An 11360-nucleotide genomic window follows, 5' to 3' on the forward strand; every position below is an offset into this window, starting at 1 on the left:
GGCCTATTTATGGTTCACTCCACGTGTCTGACACCTTCGTCTGCAGTCTGCCTCCTCGGCCTGCCCTTCCCCGATGGGGTCAAGAAGCCCCAGGGCTGACACCGGGAGGTAGTGACTTTAATCATCCCTGCTTTGCAAAGGGGATGATGAGCCCAGAGAGGCTGGCCCAGCCCAATGGTCAGGTTTCCTGGTGGTCCACAGGCCTCATGTCTAGATCCCTCATCCAGGCCACCCCTGTCTCTGGGCTGAACTCTGTTCTAGAACATACCCAGAAAGGGGACAGGGTGTGGGGCAGATACACATTACTTCCCTTGCCTCGGGGCCTGGGGTGACCTGCCACCTAAAAGCATCCTGATCTCTGGGCCGGGGGCAGCAGGGGACTCTGACATCCAGTTAGAGATGCTATCTTCACCTGAGTGGGGGGATGGGGAGGAGGGAGGCAGGACCTACAGAGAAGGCAAAAGAAGGGGTGAAACCATCTTTAAGTCTCACCCTTCCAGCCTCAGCTCTGCCATCACCTCCCCAGAGCAGCCTTTTTCAGCAAGTACTGCGATGCTACATGTGCCAAGGTGCTGAGGACACAGTACTAAGCCAGACCAGAATCTGGAACCTCATGGCTCTTCATGTTGCTGTATGTAAGGAAATGATTGTCTGCCCCTCTAGGATCTCTGTTCCCTCAGGGCAAGGGTTATGTCCATTCTGCTCACCACAGCCTCCTCTGCTCCAGTTTGGCACGCAGTGGGTACTTAGTAAATCTTTGTTAGATGAATGAGTAACCTCAGGCAGGGAGGAGAATGAGGGACGGGAAATTTCTTGAGGCTCAGTTTCCTAACAAAGAAGTTAGGCCGAAGCCTTGTCTAAGATTTCCTCTGGGTTTGGGGGAGAGCCTCCATATAGGACCTGCTCTGTCAGCCCCTCCAGCCCCCTCCAGCCCTCTCCCCTTTACACCTCCCGCACAGCCTGGCTGGCTCCCTCAGGAACTGAGACAATCTTCCCATCTGTGAGGCGCTCTGCTCAGCGATGATACATCATCCCGTATAGTCACCTCACAGCCTCACAGTGGGGTGGTGGTTGTCCCATTTTTTAGATAAGAAGACCGAGGCTCAGGGAGATGAAATTAGGTGTAGGATTTCTCAAACGGTGAGGTCCCATCTCCACTGGCGCCAGCTCCCAGGTCCTCCAGGACAGCCTTGCTGGCAGAGAAAGGATCACACGCAAGAGGGACTGGCCAAGGGAAGAGAGGTGGCAGATGTAAAAGCCCCTATCCGAGCAAGACTGATGTTCAGCTTTGCCCTAGTCAGAAAATGCTAGCTCTCCCGCAAGCCTAACTCTTTCAGGCCCTAACTCCTTCCTTTGAACTGATTACAGAATTCCTTTAGCAGGGGAAGGGAAAGAGGACACAGAGCAGAAGGAAGACTGGCTAGAGGGGTAGGAGACACCAAATGCATCCCCTTTCATAGCCGCACCTCTACCTCCTGGGGGAAGAGGAAGGCTCAGTGATTTTTATTGTCCCCCGAAGACCACGGAAAGAACCAGATATGCTGAGTGGTCTCAGGCCAGTCTTTGACCTCTCTGGGCCTTGAGTATCCATCCATAGGAGGCCAGAGGTACCTGTCTTGCCACCTCATTCTTGAGGGTCAATGAAACAGAGACAGAGGGTTTTGCAGACTGCCTAGGTTTTCCAGAGCCAGGGCTGGGGCAGCCAAAAAGGCCACCTGTGCTCCCCCGGCTCCACCCTCCCTCCTCGCCGCCCCCCAGACCTGGCTCCACTTGCCCAGGCCTTGGACTTCCTGCCTGAGGCTGAGCAGGCTCCAGCCAGAAAAGGGCCACCTGACCTTGTTGGCTGGAGCCCTAATCCTCTCCAGATGGGCCGGTGGCTTGCACCGAGGGCCCAGCTGCCCAGTCAAAGCTGAGCCTGGTCCCCTGACCATGTGTGGCGGTGTGTGACCATGTGCAGAACTTGCAGGGACAGTCCAGTCTCCTGTTCCTGCCCACTGCTGACATCTCCACAAGCAGTGGCCCCATTTGGGTGTCATCTCTAGCAGCTTCTTCTGGCTGGCCGTACTGCTTGGCTCTGGGGCTTCAAGGGTACCCAGGCTCAGCAGATCCCTCAAGGGTGCGGGGAGGGAGACAGCTCCTTCCCCTTTCCCTGCCTGTCAGCCCCATCCCACTACACCTGCCCTTCCCAAAGCACGCTTCCCAGTGCCATCCCCGCCGTGGAAGCTAGATGGGGTTTCTGGGGGTCTGTGAAGATGCAGAGGTCAAGGACAGGGCTCGGGAGCATCTGAAGGGACTGGAGGAGGACACAGAAGAGTATCATCTTTCCCTCCAGCAGGAAGGACTCAGATTTGGAGAAGAACTTCCAACCCAATATATGTTCCAAATGAAAGAGAACCCTCCTTAGACTGGTTGGTATGAAAGCGGGGGCATGGACGATATGACCTCCTGCAGGGGGCCTTGGTTCCATCCTGGGGTAAGGGGGAGCAGCTAAATAGACATCCCAAAATAAACATCCCTGGTCCAAAGAACAGCAGCTCCCATGATGTACCGAAGCATATGCAAATGTCATCATTTCATGAAAAATAAACGCTCATATAAAACATCCCCTTCCTTTTCCCCAGCTTAGAACAGGAGACAGGGGGAAGGGGAGGTCAGGATCCTTTCCTAACCCCGCTGAAGGCCAGACTCAGCCTATCCCCTCTCCAGGGCAAGGCTGCACCCCAACCCCCAGCCCTGGCAGGCATTACAGGACCCCTACCCTGAGTTTCATTCAAGCTGCAATGACCACAGACTGGGGCAGTGTCAGCCCAGAGACCTCTGAAGGTGAAGAAGGAATTGGAGAAGGCAGAGGCGTCAGCTAGAGGTTTCCCCCCCCCACACACACACACACAAGCAAGGCTGAGGCCCCAAGGTTCCCGCAGGATGCTGTTAGGTTTATTCCAGGGTGAGTAGGTGCCCATGGGGGGGATGGTGAGGATGGCCGAGGGCGTCTGGTGACAGGGCGCCCAGGGATGGCCACAGCATGCACAGGGCCCTACCGGGCCTGAGTCTCTGGCCAGCTGGGAAGCTCGGCCTCCTGCCCCTGCCTGACACGGTCGAGGAAGTCATTGGTGTAACAGTTTCCGTAACTCGCAGGGCTCCGTGATGGGCATTGAGCAAGCTTGGTCCTCACACACGTAGGCCGTGGCCCGATCTTCCAGCCGCCGCAAGGTACTCAGGAAAGGCAGCTGGCGGGACAGGAAACTGGAGGGCTCCCCGTTGGCCAGGATCAGCACCTGTGGTAGCAGAAAAGTAGACAGTCACCTGGGGGGTACTGGGACACTGGCAGGGCCCACGGTGGTTTTCCTCTCTTGGGGCCACCAGAGGAGGGGATAGTGGAGAGCTGCAGAGGGGCAGGGGGGCCCCCAGGCAGGAGAGTTGGGGGCTGGGGCAGGGCTCACAAACTCTAACCTTGTTAGGGATGTAGATGGAGTGGACACACTGCAGCAGAGCCTTGGTATCCTTGGCCTGGGGATCTCCACAGATCACAATCTGGCCAGAACAGAGAGGTAACTCCAGGAGCAGGGGTGGGGAGCTGGACCCAGACCTACCAGGGGTTCCCTGTCCTCCCTCCACTCTGCACTATAGCCCCAGGAAGGAACAGGGATGCGGCTGAGCATCCTCCAGACCAGCTGCCAGGAGGCTGCCTCAGATTCAAGCTCAGCAAGTGGGAACATGGATGCACGTACCTAAGAACACATAAAGTGATGGTATCCTACACAGCAGTGAGATACAAACCCAGGGAGACGCACCCACAGGTGCAGACATCAGCACACAACACACACACACATACACATAGAAGCAGAGATGTGCAGGTAAACATGCAAATATAATCAGGGCAAATCTGAACATGGCACATACATACTGGTGAACACACTAGCACACACTCGGCGGGCATGCAGATGCACAGTCACACACCTCCAGAGGCACACATATTTAGACATGCACACCCAGCAATAATGTAAATAGGGATTTGCACACAGATAAGCACATGCCTGCCCACACAATGGCAGCCCCAACCACACAGATACAGAGACAGAGAAACACTTCACCAACCACAGGGACCCATCTCTAGCCCCTGCCTCCTGCCCTCTCTGCTCTGAGTACCCCAGTAGCAGGCGCTCACACAATCACTTACCCAGGCCAGAGGCCTGGCCCCTCAGATGCACACTCACTTGGATACCTCCACCGCCTAGAGCAGCTCGTATGGATATCCCCATGGAGATACCTGCACACACTCCTCGACGGCCACACACTCACAGACCTGAGCTCTGGGGGACAGCTCCAGGAGCCCCACCCCATGCTCCCAGCCTCCACTGCAGCCCCAGATCCCCTCCTCCCACCCCCCCCGGGTCCTAGCATGAGTGCCCTCACCCCCCCCACACCTGCTTGAGGGTCTGCTGGTGGGCTGAGAGGGCGCGGACCATCTCTGGCAATGCCACAGGGACACGGCGCATGCGCTCGGAGAAGGCAGTCAAGAGACACACACACTTGTCCATCCAGTCTTTGTGACCCGTAAATCCATGCATCCGAAGCAGGTTGTGGGCCGACACAGAGTTGGCACTGGGCTCTGCGCCATCCTGGTCTGCAGGGAGCAGGGTGGAGGGGGTGGTAAGGGTCAGTCACAGGGTCCCGGGACCCAGCCCCAGGACAGTGACCACAGTGGTGGCGGATGGGGATGGGATGGGAAAGAGTCCACCCCGGCCCAATCCTGCCCCAGCTCTGATGCCCAGCACTTGCTGACCTCTTGCTCTCTCAGCCACTTGGCATGGGGCTGAACATTTGGTCCCCCAGCTCCCCCATCTATGGACTCCTCAATCCAGCTACACAGCTGCTCAAGCCAGAGTGCCATCATCCTTGCCGCTCCCCACCTTTCCCCTACCTCCCACTTCTAATCCACCCAGAGTCTGCTGGGTCCATGGCCAGAGTAGACCTAAATCTCACCACTTCTACCCATCTTGTACTTCTAGCTTTTCTGCAGCATTTGCCCACCCTCGCTGGGACTGAATGCCACTGATGGCCTCCTGACTGGTCACCCAGTTTCCCCTGCCCCCTTCGGAAGGCCCTTTTGTCCACCTGCAGTCAGAATGATATTCCTAGAACCTCACCGGACCAGCCCACAACCTACTTAAAACCCTTCAGAGATTTTCACTACTTGCCAGGCCTATAAGAGCCTGCAGGGACCCAGCTTGGCCTAAGAGGGCGCCTCCCCTCCGCTAGCCTCCGCCCCATCCCCCATCCTCCAGGCTTCTCAGAGTTGTTGGCTAAGTGATGCTTGTCCCGGGTTTGAGTCCATCCCCCTCACTGAGTTAGGTCCCACTGTTGTTCTCCAGCTGGGTCCTTTCATTCCTTCAGCTAACATTTGTGGAGCACCTGCTAATGTACCAGACCTATGCTAGGCGCTGGGGATGATGCAGAAGGAAAAGAAGAAAAGTCTTGCTCCCAAGAGGCGTACATTGGGGGGGGGGGGGGGGCAGCACCATTAACATACCAGATGTGTCAGGTAATGGTGAGCAGTACTAAAATGCAAGGGGCCAGGCGCCTACTACTCTATGATGCTCCTGTTGTAACTACCCATCTGTGCGTGCACTTTTGTAGTGGTCATTACTATTTATTAGTTGTTTCCCCTGCTACATTGTATTTTGTGAGGGTAAACCTTGCATGATCTATGAATCCAAGCACCCAGTTACTGCTGCTAAGTGTGTTCGTGGAATAGCTCGATCCATCTCTGTATCTACCTGTAAGTTAGTACCAATGCTAGCTCTGTTTCATGCATTAGGAAACTGAGGCTCTGGAATATAATAAGACCAACTCCAAGTCAGTTGGTGAACAAATAAGTGGTGGAGATGTGAACCCAGGCTGGCTCTTTACCACCTCGCTGCACTTATGCCTCCCCCAGGGAACCCAAGCCCTAACTGGGTCGAGGTCAGCCCCACACCCACCACTGACCGTCCTTCAGACGCAGGGGCAGGCCAGCCCCTAGCTCAGCCTCACTGCAGAAGTAGCCACCGCCTTGGGAGTCCCAGAAAAGCCTGTCCTGCGTGTCCTGCAGCCGCAGAGCCCACTCGAGCCATGAGCTCTCCTGCGAAGCCTCGTACAGGTCCAGTAGGCCCCGCACTACAAAGGCATAGTCCTCCAGAAAGCCCCAGCAGGGTGGGTTGCTGTGGGGACAGGCATTAGGGAAGGGGCTGCGGACAGGCCGAGGGAGAGAGAGGCTTTCCCAGAGGAGGCCCTCTACCTGCCCTTTCATTTAGCCCTCAAGATCTATCTCTTGGTGGGTACCTTTAGCCCACTTCCTGGATGAGTAACTGGGCTCAGGGAAGGTAAGAGCTCATAGCCAGCAAATGGAAGAGCTGGGATTGGAGCCTACCAGGAGGGAGGGAGCGGGACGGAGATAGGCCCGCGATGCCCAGGGAGACCAGCCTTCCCAAGCTGTCCTGGCCCTGACCTGTGCTCCACAGTTCCCCCAGGGCCTGCATAGCACGTCCGCATCAGGCGCCCACTGGCCACATCAAACATATGCCGCTTCAGGAACTTGGCACCATTGATGGCATAGTTGATCAGCCTCTCCTGGCCCAGGACAGCCCCAGTCACAGCATAGCCAGACACCATCAGTCCTGGAAGGAGGAGACACTAGACACTTCAGGAGAAGCCAGCTGGACCCTTCCAGGTATGTCCGCCCTGACCCTCCAAGCCCCCGACACCTCTCTGGAGCAGTGGGTAAGAACTCCTGGCTCCTGAGTGTGACCTAGGGTGGGTCACTTCGGCTCTTTAAGCCTCGATTGGCTCATTTGTAAATTGGGAATGATAAACCCGATAAAGGGAGAACTGATATCTAGCAGGTGCCTGACAGATAGGAGGGGCCTCTTGAAGGATAAAATCTGTCAACAGGATCAGGCCGCAGACATGGCCGCCCCACCGTTCCAGGCGGCCAGCATCTTGCTGTCCAGGTGTGGCTTTGGGCGATGTTTCCGGGCCTGAAAGAGCTTCTCCAACCCCGTATTGAGCAAGGTCCGGACGGCATCTACATCCAGGCCAAAGCGGGCAGCGGTCAGTTCCAGCGAATAGCGGACGGTCAGCACATTCTGGCCCTGCAGCTCCCCCTTGGGGTCCTGAGGAAAACAGCCCTGGTGAGAGGGAGTCACCTGGCCTGCTGCCCTCAGGGCCTCTCCGTCCCTGACAGCCCCGCATCCTCACCTGACTGGGGCTGATGTTGCCAGCCTCTGTGAGCCCGTAGTGCTTCATGAGGAGCTGGCCCGAGGTCAGGGGCTCGGTGGCACCCAGCACAGGCTCAGGAAGGAGGTTCTGGACCTCCTTGACCGTCCACACATAGAAGGCCCCCTCTCTGGGCCGCATGCCCCGCTCTGGGGGTGAGTCTGCGTCCTCAGCGCTGTAGAAGCCTCCAGACTGTGGGAAGAGGAGAGCTGGCTGGCCCCTGCCTTCAGGGCAGCTGAGGCCCCAAACCCTCCTGCTGCCAGGCCCGCCTGCCTCAGTGGACACACACCCGATGACTCAGGTTCCGAGCCACGTACTGCAGGATGCCTTTGGCAACATCGGAGTAGAACTCGTCACCAGAGATCTGAGGTGGGAGGAGGGAGGTCTGTAAACAGAGGTCTCTGGGGTGGCCTGGGTACAGAGAGGGCTGTCACCATTCTCCCAGGAGGGTGGGGAGAGAGCCTGGGCATACGGGAGGGGATTAAGGGTGAAGTCAAGGGGGCAGCTACAAGTCCCCAAGCCTTAGAAGGGCAGCCAGAGGTAGGGGAACAGGCTAAGTGTCTTTGCTCTAGGCTGGGTTCAGGGGTCACCTGGAAGGCTTGTGAATAGGCCACTGCAAGCTGTGCCTGGTCATACAGCATCTTCTCAAAGTGGGGGATATGCCACTGGCGGTCCGTGGAGTAGCGATGGAAGCCCTGTGCCAGGCAGGACGTGGGGCTAGAGGCTGACCCCAGATTCTGCCCCCACCTCACTACCTCCTGCTGCCCCCTCCAGGGAATGCCTCCCCTCACCTGTCCCACATGGTCTCGGATGCCCCCGTTAGCCATCATTTTCAGGGTGTGCAAGGCCATCTGTTGGGCCCGAGAGCCATCTTGGGTTAGTCGATGGCTGAGCCAGTAGGAGAACAGGAAGTTCAGGATCACTGTGAGCATCAAGAAAAGTCACCTGAGAGGATGGGGGACTTGGGGGGGCGCAGAGATTTGGGTGATCAGGCGGCCTTTGGCCAGGCTGGGGTTAGGAGTTCACTCAACAGGCTGTCCCCCTGGACACTCTGGAGGTTAGGAGGTCAATGGTCAACACAGAGAACAGAGGATCGCTCTCCAGGTCAGTGTCATAGGGCTGCTGCTCAGATCAGAAGTTAGGACTTCACCAGAGAGCTCCTGGCAGGCAGGGGTGGGGAGTGAGTCAGAGCAGCTCTGGTCAGCCAGAGCAGGTGGTTAATGACCAAGCCAGAGGTCAGAAGAGATCGGCCCGGATAGGCATCACAGGCATCGGAGGGCTGGGATGGGAGCAGGGAAGGCAGGCATGGGGGGCACAGACCCGGCGTGGGGAACTTGGGGGCCTCAGCAAAGCCACCATACTCCTCGTCATAGCCCTCATCCAGCTGTTGGAAGCAGCGGCTGTTCATGGTGGCGGCGGATGGTGGCACCTGCCGGTCACCCATGCTGATCTCTGAGCGGGCCAGGAGGGCTGTGGTGACACGCTGGCTGTTCTCCAGCAGGGTGTTCTTGTTCTGCTTCCACTGTAGGAGGCAGGGGCAGACCCAGAGGTCAGCATCCAGTGGGGGGGTCCTTGCCCTGGACCCCCAGTCCCCCCCACACATCTCCACTCCCTGGGAGCACACTCACCTGCTCCCGTATCCTCAGCAACACTGTGCGGAAGCCAACTCGGGTCAAGCCATCCTCGGGGGGAAAGTAGGTGCCCCCCACAAAGGGCTGGAGGTTGGGAGTCAACCACACATTCATCGGCCAGCCCCCACCACTGCTGGTGGCCTGGCAGAGAGAGGACGAGGGTGAGGGGAGCGGCCCCCTGTGCTCAGACCACCCCCACCCCCATATGGGGAAGACTACTTACTTGCACGAAGGTCATGTACACCTTGTCCACATCTGGCCTCTCCTCTCGGTCTACCTTCACGCTGACAAAGTCCTCATTGAGCAGGCGGCCAATCTCCTCATTCTGGAAGGATTCCTCCTCCATCATGTGGCACCAGTGACAGGTGGAGTACCCCACTGGAACGGGGCCACGGTGGACCGGTGGTGGTGGTGGTGGTGATAACCAGTGATTGGTTAGAGGTTTCCTGGGAGGCTCCAGGCCCAGAGGACCCTTCCCCTGTCCACTACCACCCCCTTCCTCCCATCCCAGGGAAGGGGGGTATGTTACCTGAAAGGAAAATTGGCTTGTTTTCTTTCCTGGCCTTGTCAAAAGCTTCCTGTCCCCAGGGGTACCTAGGCCGGCAGGGTTGGGCTTCACTGGCTGACCCCAGGATGGGGGTGAGGGTGGGGGAGAAGGGGTGTAGGAGGGGCTGAGAGCTCAGCTGCCCCCAGAGAGAGAGAGGGGTAGGAGTAGGGGGGTGTAGGAGGGGCTGAGAGCTCTGATACCCCCAGAGGGAGGGGGGCAGGGAGAGGGAGGTTTAGGAGGTCAGGGAGGGAAGAGCTTCAGGAGTGGTACTCACCAGTCCACAGGGTTGTAGGCATGTTGCAGGAGGTACGGTGACTTCTCACTGATCAGGCGGTTGGGGACCTTCTGGGGTACAGATGGGGAGCAGTTGGTCCGGCTTCCCTTCCCTCCAATAGGCATAGGTACTGAACTGCTGACTGTCACACTGCGGTCCTTGTCCCGGGAGGAGCTGCCCCTGGCGTGGTCAGGTGGGTCAGTGACAGCTTGCCACCCACCTCCCCCCAGCCCAGGCCCACCATGGAGGCCCACAGCACTCCCCCTGCCCCCCGGCCCCTCTCCTGGAGCCCCCTGCTCCAGGCCCAACCCACCTTTCTGAACCACGGGGGAGACCGCGGCCTTTGTGCTCCCCCTTTTGTTTTTGGGGGGGTGAAGAAAGGTGGCTCATTGGGGGATCCCTGCCAGGTTAGTCTCCCCCAGCCTCTCGGACCTGGCGGTGGGAAGGATGATGACTGTGAGGTCAGAGTGAGTCACAATGGACAGAATGGAACTTCAGTCTCCATTCTTTCCCCCTCACGGGGCCCCTCCCCATGGTGTCTGCACTGGCAGGTGTCTCTCCCGCCCGCCTGGGTTAATGACCTGGGCAGGAGGCTGTCTGCTGCTGGTGGCTGGACAGGGCAAGAACTGGAGGAGCAATGACAGGAAAATCGATACAGGGGGCCCTCTCACTCAACATTCACCCCCTGGGCCCTTCCATAAGGCCAGACCCCCCCAGCACCCCCAGGGAGTCAGAAACTGGCTCAGATCTCAGGGGCTCAGCGTGGGAACCTGGCACTGCAGGGCAGACCTAAATGACAGGCCCCTCCACCCATAAGGATTGGGACAGGTCAGCCCAGGGTGCCCCTGGATAAGGAACATGGCCTGGCATTGGGGTCCAAGTAAGGCTTCCCAGAGGTGGTGTCAGGAGAATTCGGGTGGAGCTGGCCCTGCAGCAGGAAGGGGGGGAGTCGGATGGGGGGATGAGGAGGATGAGGGGTTGGGGAAGAGGGGGCGGTGCAGTCTGGGCCAGGTCGCAGCAGCAGTAAGGGTGGCGGGGCGTGCTGGGGACCAGCACCGTGATGCGACAAGCGGCTCGGCCCTCTCACCGGCCCTTACCGGCGGCTGGTGGGGAGGCCCCGCGCGGCGCGGGGCAGTAGGAGGCCGCGGCCCAGCCAGGCCCGGGCACCCAGCATGGCTGCTGGCGGCCAAGGCGCGGACGCTGCGGACCGGGAGGGAGGCCCACAGGCTGCGAGGGGCGGGCCAGGGCACCCACCCGGCCGGGCCTCCCGCCGCCGCGTGGCTGGTCTCCGCGCGCCGCCCGGTGGCCGAGCGTGGGATCGCAGGCCGGACAGCGCGGCCTTGGGAGGCCCGGGGCAGGGCACGGAAGGGGCCGGCTGGGCTCCGCTAGACCTAAAGCGGCTGCCCGCGGGACAGTCACGCCTCGTGAGAAGAACATGGAGGGCTGGGAGGATGTCAGGGCCGTTGGATGCCAGAGCCTTAGGTCATTTTGTCCAACCCTTGACCATTGTACAAATGAGAAATGAGGCTGGAGGGACCCCTGGGTGACTCAGTGGTTGAGCGCCAGCCTTCTGCTGGGGGCGTGATCCTGGGGTCCTGGGATCCAGTCCTGCATGGGGCTCCCTGCATGGAGCCTATGTCTATGCCTCTCTCTG

At 58.8% G+C, this 11360-nt stretch overlaps 1 protein-coding gene across 7 annotated transcripts; it reads right to left on the reverse strand.

Moving 5' to 3' along the window:
- Positions 1–2927: 2927 nt before the first annotated feature.
- SPATA20 (spermatogenesis associated 20) lies at positions 2928–10885 on the reverse strand. 7 transcript variants are annotated; one of them, XM_041725954.1, is made up of 17 exons: positions 10804–10885; positions 10020–10138; positions 9707–9886; positions 9415–9479; positions 9109–9263; positions 8883–9026; positions 8575–8776; positions 8046–8176; positions 7845–7949; positions 7544–7618; positions 7237–7446; positions 6959–7151; positions 6488–6656; positions 5989–6200; positions 4425–4624; positions 3451–3531; positions 2928–3275 (listed from the first exon to the last, which is right to left on the reverse strand). In XM_041725954.1, exons 2-17 carry the CDS (start codon positions 10094–10096, stop codon positions 3105–3107), a joined length of 2370 nt encoding a protein of 789 aa, XP_041581888.1. In that variant the 5' UTR covers positions 10097–10138; positions 10804–10885; the 3' UTR covers positions 2928–3104. The 7 variants fall into 7 exon arrangements, with proteins under 7 accessions (XP_041581888.1, XP_041581886.1, XP_041581885.1 ...); XM_041725952.1 differs by lacking the exon at positions 10020–10138 and having other exon boundaries at positions 10804–10880; XM_041725951.1 differs by lacking the exon at positions 10804–10885 and having other exon boundaries at positions 10020–10289.
- Positions 10886–11360: the final 475 nt, after the last annotated feature.

The sequence above is a fragment of the Vulpes lagopus genome, chromosome 12 (assembly GCF_018345385.1).
Source record: "Vulpes lagopus strain Blue_001 chromosome 12, ASM1834538v1, whole genome shotgun sequence".
Taxonomy (NCBI): domain Eukaryota; kingdom Metazoa; phylum Chordata; class Mammalia; order Carnivora; family Canidae; genus Vulpes; species Vulpes lagopus.